Genomic DNA, 17,186 nt, shown 5'->3' with positions numbered 1-17,186 from the left:
AAATAAATAAATACACCTGCAAACATTTCAGGACACTTTGGAGTTTCTCGTGCAAATTCTGTTTGTCAGCTGGTCAATAACAGCCTGTGAGACACTCCCCTAAAGCAAAAGCATCAACCATATCCTCCTCAGATATCTCAAGTGCTCAAGAGTCAAATGTGAGGCCATCTGTCCGACAGGCTCAACTTAAGCCATGCAGCAGGACAAAGACTCCACACAGAACAGCCAAGCTACAACAGAAGGGTTAGGACAGAGACCTTAAAGTGCAATRCTGGTCCAATCAAAGATCAGACTCATCCTAACTGAAATGGTGTGACAAGACACTAAGAAAGCTAAAAGTCTGAACTCAATAAACTGAGACATGCAGGGAAGAGTTTAGGCAAAAAAAAATCATACGTAAGTTTATTGTCTTTACACTCTGGTCTGCAGAGACACCCGCATACAGATTATCTATCACTGTATGCTGATTTTGATATAGAAGCTGAAAAATAAACATTTTCTTTATAAACTTGTGTTCAAAAGCATTTTTTAAAACTACTCTTGTGGTGGAAAAACCTTCCCGTCTCTTGTGCTTTACTGGCACTCTGCTTCTATCTATAGCATGCTGGGTTTTTTTCTTTTCCCATCACAGCCCTGGTGGAAAATCCAGCCACACTGAGCTAATCAGTGTTAGCGTTTAGAGTGAGTGTGACTGAAGTGTGTACCTTCTGGTTGGTGTCTGTTGTGATGGCCAAACCGTTTGGCACAAGGCCGGCCGTTTTGTGCTTCTTCACCAGCCTCACAGAAATGACTGGGATGGCCACCTGAGCAGAGGGACAAAAAGTAGGACAAATACTGCAATAGACGAGGATACAATTTCACACCTAAAACAAGGAGGAGGAAAAAAGATAAAAGCTGAATTTTAAAGACCATTGTCATATAAGATGAGGAAAAGTCCCTGCAGAAAATCAGCAGGTAAGACAAAACGCGTGTTATTTGAGTCAGAATGTGAAGAATGCAGTCTGAATAAGTGGCTCACTGTCACTGAAACCTCAGGAGAGGTTTCAAGGAAACGAAGGAAAAGGCAGAAAGCACAACATCAAACGCGAAGCTCGCATATCTGGTCTGAGAAAAATCTACAGATTTTAAAGACACATCAAGACAACGACCTAAAGAGAAGTTTTGACATATCAAAGCGTTAAGTTTGGTTCAAGTCGATTAGAATTTAGACTGATTTTTAGTATATTTAGTAAAATTGGCCAATCAGGTTTATAGACTGTGATCTGGTTTCTCAGTCAGTTTAGGTTTATTAAAAGTATGTATCAACCCCTACAAAGATACATTAATTTCCCCAAAAACTGTACTAACTTTTAAAGAATATGACACAATATGTAATCCAGAGTCCAAAGCACTCCACAGACATTTCAATACTTCTATTCGAAAACAAACAAAAAAACACCAAAAAAATGGACAACAACTTTTGATATACGTAATTAAGAGAGACCATAAATTGATCCAGTTGGTCAAAGGAGGTGTCAATAAAAAGGGGAGGAGCTACACAACCATTATGACACCTTAGTTAAGGCATTAGAAGCCCCTGGTGAAGCGCAGGAGCCTCTGAATGCAGGAAAATGTCACAAAGGAGCACTGRGACGCCYAGACGTAAAATAAATTTAAAGCTGACTTTGTCCTAGACAACATTATCATTTAAATCTCATATMWRTAACAAACGGTCAGCCTACTTTCACTGTAACCTCACTCATCTCCGTCCATCCCTCTCACCCAGCAGCATACTATTCTGGTTCACGTTTTGGTCACATCCCGGCTGTGTTACTGCAACTCCCTTCTAAGTTTAACAGCGAAATCCACCCATGAATCCCCAACTGGTCTAAAACTCATCTGCTCGGCTCATTTCCAGAACCCCTTCCAGCAGTCATATAACACCTGTCCTACAGCATCTGCACTGGCTCTCCATCTATCCATGTTTTTAAATCACAAATTAAAACTCTTCTTTTTAAACAGGCATTTTCAGTTCACCATCAACCTCTCATCACCTCTGTTTGTCTTATGTATGATATTTTATTGTTTTTTAATTTTTTATTGGTTTTTACTCCATTTTATATTGTATTTTATTGTATTGTGTCCTTCAGTGTAATGAAAGACATCAAATAAAATGTTATTGTTTATTGAAGCATCTGTGAAACTTTCTCTATACGTCTGTATGCATGAAAAATGGTGAAAAGTCGGTGTAATTTACAGACAATCTGTACAACTTTTCATACATGTATTAAGCTCCCTTYGTTTCATACCTTGATGTCTTTGCCGAAGAGGTTGGCATAGAAACACAACCAGTTTCTGGAAATGTACAGTCGACCCTGTAGAAGGATATCTCTGAGGAGAGCACAGGAGTACACTAAGAAAAGAGAAGGAGAAAAAAAAAACGTATTTAAGAGCTATAATTACAATAAGAATAACTCTAAGACTCAGGGTTAGCATAGGCTGTGTCCAAAACAACAGGCCGGGTCCTCCGGAGGACCCAGACTACCCAGTCGAGGTGGGCCGGGTCCTTGGTAGACAGGGGAGACTGGAAAAAAAGTGTCTGTGGATTTGGACAGTCTAGCCACCCCTCTACCCCGGCGTATGTCATGCCACCTAGCAACCATGATGATGCTAAACAGAAGCAAAAATAGATCAAAATTAGAAAAACATCAATATATCAGTGTTATTAATATCACAAAACAATAAAATTAACTTAAAGCTAACATTTGGAGAACTAATTGACCCAYCATAGGTGCATGTTTATTTCGCGTTTTTTTCTGACAAAAATAATATTTGAAAACATGTCTGTGCAAATGATAAAAGTATTAGAATTACAACCATTAAATTTTATTAATTTTTATAGCGTCATATTTTTATTTAAAACATTTTCTCTCGCTTCGTCCGCCATTACTAGCATAAAAAAAATCTCCGGTCGGGCCGCAATGCATTATGGGATATGCTGGGCCGGGAAGGATCCATCAGACCAGTCCTTCAATTCAGGCCAAAGGAAGATGCATTTGTCGGCCACATCGGAGGAGTGTTCGGTTTTGGACGGCCTTTGTGCGGCGCTGTGACGTATGCGGCCGACGAATTCGGCCTTCGGAGGAACCGGCCCAACCTTTTGGACACAGCCATAGTTTACACCAAATGGAAGAATAATCAGAATCAGAATCATTTATTGTCATTCACACACAACATCAAAGATGCAATGCAGAAAGAAATTGYAGTTYAGAACATCCATCTGGAGAAACACACAAATAACAAACATGGGGGGAACGAATGTCCAGGGTCTTTCGCATGATGGTGCGCTAACTTTTGCAGCTGGGAATACACACACTAGGAAAGGTGAGTTAGAAAAAGAAGCTCTGATCCTGGGTTTTACAAAGAAACACAGAATCATATGCTCAAAAAAACCACTCGCGTCAGTGCAAGGCAGCTAAGGAAAGGAGGGGGCTGGGGGTCAAACAACACATAAGGGGGAGGTAAGATGGGGCGGGTTCAGAGGAGTAGGTGACGTTGAGGGAGGGGAGTCCATGCTAGGACCCAACCCTGGCCCTCTCCAGAGTCCAGAGTCACATGATGTTATCGTCTCTGCTGAGTTTTCTAGAGTTCAGAGTTTTCTCCTCCTCAGCCAATTGAGTTCCAAGGCCGGGTCCAACACGGGTGACGAGGGTGGGAGCGAATMCAGCTCTTTGTTGACATTCCATCCTGGGGAGATTGAGATAAACACTGCCGTCGAGGCCGTGCCGCTGGGAGCCAAAAAAAGAGAATCCGATTGTTTTGGAACAAAACAGCCTTGAATTTCCTGCTGCTTTTGAAATGTCTTAACTTAATCTCTGAAGTGGCAAAAAAAAAAACAATCAGCCAAATTAGGGGTCTTCCTCGCCTTTCACCGTCTGAAGCATCACCTAGATGTAATCCTTACATGCCGGAGGCTCGCTCCTGAGCTGCGATCCTCGTCAGAATCACATCCAGTTTGCAAATTATTCCTTCCAGCTGAGAGTCTGTGTGCTACCAACCCATCAGAATCCTTCAAGTGCGCCCGACAGCTCCTCTAAGCCCGAACCACTGTCAGGGTCGCTATCACTTTTCGATAAATCTGGAACCCTTCTCCGCCGATCAGCAGGAATCCAGTTATCAGAAATACAAATATTTATATCTTCCACGTCTTCAATGGAAAGTGGTGCTGGCATTTCAAACTCCAGCCCCAGGAGTCAGACAAGTCCAGCAGCAACCATTCCACCCAGACACCCACGTTCCCCTCGTTCCAAGTGTGGAAGAAAAAAAATTCACTTGCATTCAGAGACCAGTTGACCAAATCCATAATTCCTTTAGTTTTGGATGGTAGGTGAAAAAAGAGCTTGAAGAAGCAAAAAGCATCGAAGCATGACAACATGTGACTCATGTTGTCATGTTGAAGAATGTTCATGGGTTGACTSGGTTATTTTAGTGCTTTAGAATTAGCTTTTGCTAAAACATTCAGTGCATTACTGCTTTAGAATTAGGGGACCTAAATATCTGAGTTAGTGTTTTAAGGCCAGTGGAACTAATTTTTAGATTAGTGTTGCCCACCACTGGTCACATATAACCAAAAAGTTAGCTTTGTTAACTCATTAACCAGCTTACTAATAATWTAGGTTAGGTAAAATAAAAATAGCAGAAGTTAACACAAAACAGCTAATTTCTAATCTCAAAAATGACTGTCACACGTCTTCACATTCCTCAAGCTGGAGGGACTGACACAAACCTGTTGACATTAGTTTGCTAGTTAGCTGTTAGCGGACATAAAGTTAACCTAATTTAGCAAAGCTAATTTTTCCCCTAACGGTTTTTTACAAATTAGTGAAAAAGCGAATCCACTAAATGAAAAACTAGATTTKTTATTAGCTGTTAGCTAATTAATGGAACCATGCCCACCACTGCATTTCTGTATAATAAACATTTATCTGTAGTAAATTGTAAGTATACATATTAGAGCTCAACACATGACAAATAGAGAAAAATCCAGGTGAAAACACAGTACCTTTCATGAGGATCTCATCCTTGGGCACACATGGGAACAGTTTGTGGTACTGAGAGTTGTACTTGCTGACAGTCTGTGCAGAGGGACAGGGCAGAGTCATGAGCAGCTCCTTGGTGGACCGGCCTGCCCGCACAGCGCCAGCACCACCGGTCCCTCCTCCTCCTCCTCCACCACCATGGGCTCCGCTCGGYGCAGAGACAACCCTCTCCCTCAGAGGACGCGAGTTCTGCACCAGGCTCAGCACGTTGGCACCGTACTCACACACACACTCGCGCACATCCAAGGCCTGGAGCAAACCACTGCAAGATACACACTGTTCCCCTGTCGCTGGTCAGTACTGGGCTGCAGATGCTACTTCTATTTAACATGMAGGCATAACGATGAACACACTCATCTGGTTCTAACACACACACACACACACTACAGCCTAACAGGAGCGTCAGCTTACAGCCACTGAGCTCTTCCTCGACTACAGGGCTCTCCTTCTCTGTCTCAAATACACCTTCAGAGACTCTACACCCTCCCTCGCCTCTTTCCTTTACACACATACACTCTCACTGCCCTGCTCTGAAAAAATAAAAATCTCAAAAAGGCACCCCTTATAGTCAGAGCTCACCTGAAGTCCTTTTCCCCACTTCCTCTATTTACTCTGTCATTTTCCTTTCAAGTCTTCTACACCTAAAATCCTACCTTTTCCTCCCTGAACACTCAACACATTTTCATTCCCTCACTTCCCCTCWGCCACAGCTAAAACTCACYTCCAGCTACGGCTTTCTCCCATTTTTTTATTCCATCTTGTTTTGTATCTCATCTTTYACAGTATTAATGTAAACCTGTTCAGTCTGTTATTCTGTGCCGCTCCTGGTTTATTTCTCTATTTATAGCACACACACAGGGGAAGCTCCTGTTCTCAGGACTACATTTACAAAAGGATAATAGAGAGMAGAAAGCCCTGAGGTAATATTCACTTTGTATCATATTTTAACTGCTTTATTGTTGAAATGGTATCAGAAGATTGGTTGTGTTATTTTACTGGAATAATGTAGTTTGACAACCGTCTGGCAGTCAAGGTCTAAAAATGTTTTTAAATTTTTCATCTTCAGGTTATATAAACACTGTTATAAAATGCTTTTATTGAGTCTTGGTTTAAAATAAATTCAGTTCAACTTGAATCTAATTGTAATTAGTAACTAAAACAAACTCACCGAGCCCCGGTAACATTTCTTCACGTCTTCATAGGACAGGTCTTCAATCAGATGAAACCTGTGATGAAACATAACATTTTCATAAAKGTAAAGTAAAAAGCAACCATTTTCAAACAAAAGCCCTAGCATTTATTGAAGAAATGCACATTGCCCACACAGTTGCAACTGAGCCTCAGCTACTACCACATCAAATTTTAGCTTAGTATCTTTAAAATGACTGACTTTTTACTTTCATTTTTGTGTTTGCTTATGTTGATTAGATTTGGCAGCCATCTTGAGCTAGGTTGGTATGAGACACCAAGTGTAAAATGAAATGTTAAAAAATGTCACTAGCACATTTTTCATTGTTTTTTTATTTTATTTTTTACATTAATGTCAAGTCCTAAATCTGGTGGGCAAACAGGTTGTTCACATGCAAAATGAGGACCATCAGCCAAACAATAGATCAGCTAATGCTGCTAACACTGTTAATGCTGCTAACGCTGCTAACACTTCTCTGCAAGACATCAAACTTTCAGCTGCAGCCGGTGTCTGAGCTGCACTTCAAACTGCCATTCATATTGTTTTCAATGTTTCAGTTTTAAATACCATCTTCAGTAGCGTTAGCAGCAGTTAGCATTGATGTTTTTCACCAGGATGATGGCTCACATGAACCGCTACTAACTATCAGTTACAACCAAACCAAATTTTACACCAATATGTGTAAACCTGACTGACTTAGTCATTTTTGAGTTAACTAATACTGATTGGGAGTATCATTAAAGTCTACCCAGTTGTTTGTGAGATGTTTTCCTAACACAGCAGAGAAAATCAGACATGCACACATGCAAAAAACTCCATCCCCTTCTTTTTGCAGATGGACAATAAATACTGATGCACAATCCAAAAGGATAAAACGTTGTTCACGTAAAGTCTGAGGGCRCGCTTGTACGTTACTCTGCATCAGRTGGTTCAWTGTGTCTGAATGGAGATGAAGGATGTTACAAAACAACTTCATCAAAGACTAAAACTGAGCAGCCTCAACAGAGACCATGCCAGGAGGTTATCAATGCGTTGCTCTTTAAATAACACGCACCAGCATGAAGCTGGCCTCGGGAGGAATAGTCAGAGCAGTGCAGCAGATGTCACAGCATGTTAACTCATATCTGTTGCTAAAGCAGAAACAAGGCAGTGGATAGAATACAGTATCATCATCAGCCCGGGAAGAAGGATGTCACYGTCCCTGTTCAAACACGACGACCTGCATGAACCAGTAGAGACTGAATGGGCGATGCATTCAGACAGACACTTCTTCTTTCATCCCGTATCTCTCYGAGAGTGTGGGCTGATTGACAGCGAGCACAGGGAGGTGTAATGCAGCGCTGATATGAAAACGCAGCCAGAGGAGGAGAYGCTGATAAAACTGGAGCTCTGCTAAACTGCAGCTTCATGTTTACAGAGATGAATTGAGTCATACTGCGCAGGATTAAAAGGCATCAAGTGACGAGCACAGAGGTTATCTTGATAACTTTGAGCAACTCAGAATGCTGCATCTTATTAAATCAGTATATCCGTCCTCATGCATTCAAAGTGAAAACAAAACATAAAATTAGTGTAGCCAAGGTTGTAAATAAACGAGGCAGTGAAGTTTCTTCCTAGATCACAACTGGACCCTTTTTTTTTTTGGCACTTTAGGCTCTTTAAGGCACATATTTTAAATATTTCACATACATTAGACACCAAAGTCCACCTGTTCAATAGGTTCTTAACTCAAGTGGCTAATCAGCCAATCACATGCCAGCTACTCAACCCCAAATACAGGTTTTATGCATGTAGGGGAAGAGAAGATGACTTTCTAAAGTTCAAACTAGCATCAGAATGAGAAAGAAAGGGGATTTAAAAGTGGTTGTTGGGTCACACAGACTGGTCTGAGGGTTTCAGAAACTGGTCACACAGACTGGTCTGAGGGTTTCAGAAACTGGTCACACAGACTGGTCTGAGGGTTTCAGAAACTGATGGTTCATACAACCATCTCCAGGGTTTGGTCATTGTGTGGTCATGAAAATCCTTGTTAACGTCAGAGGTCAGAGGAAAATCGGCAGACGGGTTTGAGATTCACCAARACTAAACAGTAGCAAACTGAATCACTTTGCCTGGTTTTATGTTTCTGGACTCACTGGACTCCAGTGGTCTCTACAGTCAGCAGATCTCAGTCCAGTCTATCATTTTTGAATGGTGGACCAACCCAGACCTAACAAAGAGGATCTAATAAAGTGGTCAATGAATGTTTGTTTCATTATACTTATACAACACCATGTTTCAGAGAAATGTACCATTTATACATTCTCATTCATCTAACATTTCATATGTATAATGTCATTTTAAGAAATGGGGATTTTAACTAGTATATTTTTGTGGATGTTATTCTGATTCCGTTTCAACACATTTCGTGTGAACAGCCTTGAGCTCAGCATTTTATTAATCCTATTCTTTTACTCTGACGTATAGCTGGAAATAAACAGAAATGTATTTTGTGTACATACATTTGAAATGATACATTACCTAATTATACAATACAGTGAAGGTCAGACAAGATGTAAATCAACGTGTTGTTTATTTGTAAAGTCCATCAGTGAAGAAAACTATGTGATTAGTTGTAAGCTGGAGTTATAATGTAAATAGTCTACTTGTAAGAGAAATATTTCTCTTTGAGCCTGGCTGTAATTCAGCAGCAGACAGGATGGATGGAGCAGTCTCCTCTTTCAGCACTGTTTCTGAYGTACAAAGTGCCATTGTGTGAAAACCCTCCTCACATTTCTCTCAGAGTCATGACGTCAGCCTCCTCCCTCTGATGCTCCTCTCAGTAAGAAGATAGTGTGACCTCTGACCCTGATCAGCTCTGCCCGCCTCTGACGCTTCTTTCCATGCAGCTCTTTTATGTCACAACAGGGAAATCTGACTGATGGGATCGAGCTGACCACAAGGTCATTCAGATATCTGAGGGCTGTGTGTTTAAACGTGGCACAAAATATTTTACAACAAAAATATCCAGCTGAGAAATTATTATCATGACTCGTTGTGATATGAAACTGCATCCTKGTATTCAAAGGAAGACACAAAATTTAAAAGAGGCATAGAAAACTACTTCTAATGCTGAAAGATTGGGTTTAAAGTTAATCTGCAGCTGGATGTGGGAGTTTACAGGGAAAGCAGAAAATGAGGAAACAGTAAAACTGCTGAAATTTAGAGATTTTAAAGAGGAAAGTATAAAGTCATTAAACGAATAGTATTATACAAAGATTTTTCTGAACTTTAATTTGTAAAATTTTAGGTCAATCAGACCATTGGTTCCAGAGAAATGAACCCCCAAACCTCTGGCAAAAATGGGCGTTTCCACCTGTTTTCAACTCCAATTATCTCTGGAACTACTGGATCAACTTTTACGCACTTGACGTCATTGGAAAGGAAATTTGATAAGAATTACYACACCTTAGGAACTTTTCATTATTTAGATAACAAGTATGGGTGTAAATTTCTGCAAAAGTCAGCCTAATAGATCCAGTAGCAGGACATCAGGCCACTGTGAGGTTTCTTACAGATCAGGTGGATCTACAGCTAATATGGATTTGATCCAAAAAGATACATATAAATGGAGTTATGTACATTTTTAATGCATTTTGTGGTTAATTTTGACAGATATGTATTTTTAATCAATTTTTCTTCTACAGTAAACAAAAAAGATTGCTGCTTTGAAACTTTTATGTTTTATCTAAGAAGTGGTGGATTTAAATTCAGTAAAGGTAGGGTTGGATGACATGGCTAAAATTTATATTATATAACTCGTAATTTCAGTCAATACAATGTGATTTCTATATTGATATGAATAATGCAAACATCAGAACAACAGCCAAGAACACAAATGTTTACTGTACCTACAAACGTGATGTCATTTAAGGTATCTTTAATTGGGATTATGATTAGTCAGAACAAAAAGCCAGATATCTTAAATTTACTTTATGACCAKTCACTATTTATTTATTGATATCTGAAATACATTTATGTATAGTCAGTTATTTATTGCAGTTATCTTGGCTTGGAGCCTCCATATAACTTAATAACAATCTAATGAACAATTATATGTTAATTAACTATTTCCAGTCATGAACTAATGTCAGATATCTGGAATGTAAGTGAAGCCGATTTTATGTCAAAACGGCTTGCCATACATTTGCATGTGTTTGTTGCGTTGGTTTCACTTTGCTCAACAGCTGCCGATGGGGACATGGGAATCCCTGATATGCTCACAAAACAAAAACTCACAAGACAAAAACTCACACCGCTAATGAAAGACAAAAGACAAAAGTTCACAAATACACAATTTTTGTTAGCCACACATCGCATCACATAAATAGCTCATAAGATTTATATCACAAAGTATTATCATACATCATACATACAATATTTCACATTACAAATGTAAGAATATTATATGTAATTAAAAAACACTCGCATGAAAATAGGAAGATACATCCAATTTTGCCAAAAATGTCAATTTGAGGGTCCCTATCTCTGGAATGACTGGTCTGATTGACCTAAAGTTTGAAATAAAAGATTTGCTGAGGGATCAAAATTGACAAATAGGCCAATTTTCATCAAAATACGAGATGGATGAGTTAAAAATGACCACAATCACGGCTCAAAAGGTTCAGTCGGTGCTACTTGCTGTAGAAAATCWAGATTCACTGATAAAATATTGAGATGTCCCCATTAGCTGTAAAACAACTGTCCTTCATAGTTCATATGTTTTGAGAGGACTGGTGATGTTTGTTCTTACTGATAAGTTTTGTTGAAATGAGCACTCTGATAACCTGAGGTCAGATTCTACCACTTGGATCTGGTCCAGGTTAGGTCTTCTGGTCTCCTTTATGTTTTACTGTCACAACACTACTCATAACATTTAAAATCTTTGGACATTTACTGTGACAATTATTTTGAAATGTTCAATGTAGTGCATGATGTGTATACAGGATAYGAAAAAAATATTATTACAGAACTGAAATTACAGCTGTTTTGTTGAAATATCATTTTTAAAGACAATAAATATTCACCTCAATTGAAGTTGTTTTCATGGGGTTTTGGCTTTTCTGTCTTAATTGCATATTCAAGATACTCAAAGATTTGAAGAAGGCGCATTAAGATTCTGCTTTTTTATATCAATTCTGTATGTTAGTTTTCATTCTGTCTGTTTTATGTATTTTTTAATGTTTTTGTCTGTTTTGATCCTGTTTTCCACAGTGACAGTGAGCGACAGGCGAAGATCCACAGATCAGGCAGGAACCAGATCAAAGCAGGGTGGGAGTGTCAGAAAGCAGGCGGGGGGTGACGTGTGGGGTGCCTCCAGTTGTTTGTTGTTTACAACTTTGTTTACAGCTGTGACAGCTCAGTGTTCGCCATCAATAACACACTTACATTTAGTAGAAGTTCCTGACAGAGGAACCAGAGCAGAAATAAAGGCTATTATTCTTCTCTATGAAACTTTTTCTGGATCTTATTTTATATCTAGGAGAAACTGAACATGAAACTGTTTAACCATACATCTTTATTTTCTTTAACCATACATCTTTATTTTCTTTAACCATACATCTTTATTTTCTTTAACCATACATCTTTATTTTCTTTAACCATACATCTTTAAGCTAATTGTAAAGTATTTTTGTGACATATTGCTGTTTTTCTTCAGACTATTGAATTTACAAAATCCCACCACAGATTTACACAGATATAAATTTCTATACTGTAATGATTTTCCTTTTGAGTTTTCCTTTTTCTAAACATCTCTCCATTTTCTCTAAACATCTCTGCATCTTTTCTAAACATCGCTCCATCTCCATTTTCGACCACTTATCCCTTGATGACGGGTTGCGGAGGCAACAGGTCTAGGAGAGAAACCCAAACATCCCTGTCCCCAGCGACACTTCACAGCTCGTCCTGGGGGACCCAGAGGCATTCCCAGACCAGAGAGGATACAGAATCCCTCCAGCGAGTCTTGAATCTTCTCCGGGGCCTCTGTGCCTGGAACACCTCTAAATGAAGGCATCCTATCAGATGAACCACCTCAACTGACTCCTTCCAATATGGAGGAGCAGCAGCTCTACTCTGTCCATCCATCTCCCACTCCATCCTACCATCACGAGTGAACAAGACACCCAGATACTTAAACTCCTCCACCTGAGGCAAAGACTTCCTCCAAACCAGAGGGGACATTCCACCTGTTTCCAGTCCATCTTTCTAAACATAACTTTAGATTGGTATGAAAATCGATGTTAATGTGATCTGTCCCAAAGCAGTTTTTATATAAACCTTCTTCTGGATGGTGTTTGATCTCAAACTGCAGACAATCAACAGAGGGCTTTCTGCTTCCAGAAGCTTTCATGTGTTATTACTACTCAATGCTCTCTCGATGGAAGACTTTTTGAACACGAGTTTATTTATTTGAAAAACCAACATTTTTGAAGTGTTGCCTGTTAAAAAACAACAACAACACATTGAATGCACTCCTGGTGGTAGTCCCAAGCTTGGACAAATGGAGATGATTGTGTCAGGAAGGACATTCTGCATAAAACTATCAGTGATAAATGAAACCAGAGCCCAGGTTAACAATGAACTCCTGCAGTTACGTTAGTTCATAGCAGAGGTGCCCAAAGTGGGGCCCGCGGGCCAAAATTGGCCCGCCGAGCCACTTGATTTGGCCCACCAGCAGTTGTCCTGGTTACTAGGTTGTAATTATGTTAAGATTAAATATAAAATACAAGTCACTACAAGAAGCATTTAGATTAGATTTAAGCCAATAAATAGATTTACACACCTTATGAGACCACATATACTCCCATGAGCCTTTGCTGCCTGAGCATATGTTGAATTTTCTCCATGTCCGTTGGCTGAAAAAAAAAATTAAAAGAATGTGGGCAACCACACTGGCCGCTAGCTTAATCAGAAAAAATAAAACAACTTTACTTAAGTATTTGCATTTTTTATATTCATATATTTTATATTCCCTCATATTGATTTTAATTTTGGCCCTCTTAGGGAAAATGTTTGGGTACCCCTGGTTCATAGGGTCCCAACAGAAACTGGTACTGATAAGTTGAAGCAAATAAGTATTTGATTTTGTTCTCAGAGTTTTTCTGATGTTGGACATATAAACATAAAATGTCTGTAGAGAGGTTATTCTAGGAGAGCTATTGAGATCTGTAACAAATTCATGATATTCTTTGTTAGATGATCCCTCCTGGTGAGGGTACCAGTATAGTTGGATTGTCAACCCTAATCTTTAAAGATGGTTCCTGAAATCCTTCCAAGACTGAAGAATATCAATAACTCTGTGGTTTTAATATGTTTATCTTCCTTGTATCCTGATGATGACAAACATGTTAATAAGACTCACTCTTAGCCCAGTGACCTACTAATCATAAAATTTATACAGCATTGCTGCTTTTGAACTAGAACATTTTTTTATTAATAAATAAAGAAATAAATCAATGTAAATAAGTGAGCATGTGATTAAAACATCTGTATTTTAGAAGCTCAGACTTCAGACAAACACTAACATTTAAAGGCAGAGTAAAGACCAGTATAATCCATAATCAAACTCATTTTCAGCAGTAATCAGGTGATTTGAGGAATTAAAAACCACCCTCCGTTTAACCTTTCCAACATTTAATTATTTCATGCAGCTTGACCCAGATGTAAAATCCCCCCTCCTGGAAAATGGATCGATTCATCTTGTGACCAGGCTCTGAACAACGGAGGATGTGTGCTGCTCCTCCTGCTTCCTGGATATAAATAGGCTGCGCCAGTGGCTCTGCACTCTCAGGTGGAGAGAAGAGAGTGATTATTAAAAACACAGGCAGCCCCTGTGGGGACCGAGAGGCTCGCTTGTCTCCATCTGTCTTTTTCTTTTCCGCAAGATCCAGGTCTGTATCAACACTGCTTGTACATCTCAGGGATGGAGAGCTCTGAATGTGGTGGGCTTTTTTTTACGGTATAAATGAGTTCACACACCAGGTTTGTAGTTTTACAAAAATGTCAAATGTTTATTTTAAATGTTTCTTGAAGGATTTGAATATGACGTCTGCAAACAAACAGATGTCTGAAGTAAAACCATAAAAAAACACACACATAAGCAGTACTTTTTTTTTTATCTCACAGCATCAGAGCTAAAATACGTTTTTTTTTCCAAAGTACCACCAGTCTCTGAGGACAGCAGATCACTTTACATATACAGTACGCTTCTGCACTGTTTCAGTTCTACAGGCCCAGCAACACAAAAATCCACACAGAACTAAAACAACAATCTTTGATCCCCACTCTACTTCACAAGAAGCAGGTTTGGAAAAAAAGACCCCAAAAACATAAAACTCAGCGTTTTCCCCCAAGAACAAAGCAAAATGTTGTCTGCAACAAATGTGTGTGTGTGTGTGTGTGTGTGTGTGTGTGTGTGTGTGTGTGTGTGTGTGTGTGTGTACGCATGCGCTTTTCTTCAAGTATCACAGTGCCCTTGGCTCTGAGGCAGAATAATGAAACTAATTATAAGCATTAAAAAAGTTTTTAATTGAATCCAGAATTAGAAAGTGAAGACCTCCCATTGGTGGGCCACTGCAGCAGCAGAGTCAAAGCAGAGGAAATGGCATGGAGAGGACAGGAGTGTGTCAGCTTTGGAAAAGAAAAAAGGTCAGATTCGTTATTTGTAACAATCTTTTAGAGAAATACAAACAAGAGGTGTGACGACTCATTTGCGCGCTTGTTGTTTTGACCACTGAGTATCGTCTTAGCTTGGGCTGGGTGATATGGCTGAAAAATACATTAAAATATCATTTTCATATCAGTCAGTATTGATAATTATTGGTTTGTTTTTTGTTTTACCTATCTGACTAATGGACCAGGACAGAAAAAGGCTGATAAATGCTACCAAACTGTTTATATGACCTTTCCTCTTTTATTCACAATTTCCTCTCGAGCTGTTAATCTCATTTTCTCTGTTCACTCCACGTCATACTTTATTGTTTTTAAGCAGTTCTGAGGCACGGTGGTGAAACATGAAACTGCTACTGAGCATAACACAACAGGTTACACATCAGGTTGTTGCTAGCTTACCAAAGAGTGAGTTTGTTGATGCCACCAACCTTGTTTAGCTGTTAAATTAAAGCCTTTCCTCATCCCCAGAATGCTGTGAGGTTCTGGATTATAGATCAGTAAAATTATCAACATTCTGTCAGATGTATTTTCTATTGATATTGATCATATGTCCCAACAAATTCTTCCTGGAGAGAGGTGAAGGAGACGAGCTCATACAGCTTGAGCTGGATGGAGCCGTGAACTGAATAGAGGGAGACTGGACAATGGAGGCTTTTGTGTGTCCACCTGTGTTARTCTATAACTGGAAGGAGAYGWAGACGTGTGACACAGTTTTAGTCAGTCTCTTTTGTCCTCTCAAATCCCTGTAATGTGATCAGAAAAGGTGGTTTTAGCTGGGGAAAAAGCCCAAAAGCACTCTGGGAGATGTAGTTACTCAGTTTGTACAGTTTTATCTCGGTGGATTAAAGATTCAGAGTCAGAACAGCAAAGGKGAGGTGGATTTTCTGAATATGTTTTTCAATCTTTAGACATAATTCTTGTCTTATTTGCTTGTGGTTCAGTGAATCCTGGTTGGATTGTGATGAAACTTATAGTTTTAGAATCTGTGAGGTCTGTGCTTTCAGCAGACATATTGGTTATGCGCGCACAGTGGACATCACATCTATGGTTAAATGACAGAACTTGAGTTAGCGGTTATTAGTTAGTGCTAGCTTCTGCTAATTTTCTTACCTGTTTAGTGGCTTAATGTTTGTAAAGCTAAATTTTTAGTTGGCTGATTGGCGGTTAGCAAAGCTAACGTTTTGGTTAGCTGCACCCACCACTGGTTGGTCATTAATGAGGAAGATAAGGTATTTATTGTGTTGGAGGAGTTTGAAAGTTCTGCCTCGGCTCAGCCAATCCATGTGCAGAAGTCTACTGACGTCAAAACCGTAAACCAGTTTAGAACCACTGCCAAAGTGGTTCTGAAAGCCCAGCTGGAACCGGAAATGGAGACATTTGGCYGAGGCAGAACCAAGGAGAACCACATACAGCAGGCCCGTGGAGAGCAGGCTATAATGCTAAAGATGCTGCACGCTCATACAAGGGCCATGATGCAGGGGATGGTTGGTTTTGCTTTCATTAGCAGACTTAGAGTTAGCAGAACTAAATTTAGCGGAAGCTAAGTGGTTTGCTAACAGATTCTGAAAGTAGCGAAAATGCTAATTTGCCAAACAAATAGTTTGTTTCACTATTAGCTGTTAGCATATTAGCGGAACTGTGCCCACCACCGGTGACCTCATTTCTGTTGAAAATCCACCACTGTGTTGATCATAAACAGAACGTGAGAGAAAATAAACCAACGCAGCACCGTCACCAACCACTGCAGCACCGTGCAGCAGACTGGTTTCTACTAGATCCAATCTGACAAGTGCTCTACGTGTTTAATTCTTTTTCATTTGCAGAGTTTACCAACAGACCACGCTTCAGAGCTGAATCCCATCCCAGAGCTGATCACCCAGGATTACCCCTGCTCCCGCCTCCACACCATCTTATATAACAAACACTGTGTTCAGAGACAGAGCCCATGTAACACCATCATTTATGACCATCAATAAAGAACAACAACGTCCCCCAAAATGTTACAGTAAATCTTTTCTGAGGGTCTCAGAGGGGAAGATAAAAACAGTCTTTGTGYGCATATCTGACCATTGTCTGACATCAAATACAGAACAAAATAAGTGCTGTGAAAATAAATCTCCCCCAGGTTGTGACCCATGACAGCGCACAGGATACAGATGGTGTGTGTGTGTGTGTGTGTGTGTGTGTGTGTGTGTGTGTGTGTGTGT

At 39.7% G+C, this 17,186-nt stretch overlaps 1 protein-coding gene across 1 annotated transcript in view; it reads right to left on the bottom strand.

Moving 5' to 3' along the window:
• The window catches only part of gramd2aa (GRAM domain containing 2Aa), a gene marked incomplete in the record, with an annotated part of 42,255 nt that overhangs the window by 13,814 nt on the left and 11,255 nt on the right, over window positions 1-17,186 (bottom strand). Inside the window, 4 exon segments of the mRNA XM_014001574.1 lie at window positions 705-803; window positions 2,289-2,392; window positions 5,042-5,114; window positions 6,247-6,304. Of these exon segments, the coding sequence (XP_013857028.1) occupies window positions 705-803; window positions 2,289-2,392; window positions 5,042-5,114; window positions 6,247-6,304 (334 nt within the window).

The sequence above is a fragment of the Austrofundulus limnaeus genome, unplaced genomic scaffold, assembly GCF_001266775.1.
Source record: "Austrofundulus limnaeus strain Quisiro unplaced genomic scaffold, Austrofundulus_limnaeus-1.0 Scaffold9, whole genome shotgun sequence".
In the NCBI taxonomy this organism is placed as follows: Eukaryota; Metazoa; Chordata; class Actinopteri; order Cyprinodontiformes; family Rivulidae; genus Austrofundulus; species Austrofundulus limnaeus.
This window is presented reverse-complemented; position numbering and strand designations above follow the sequence as displayed.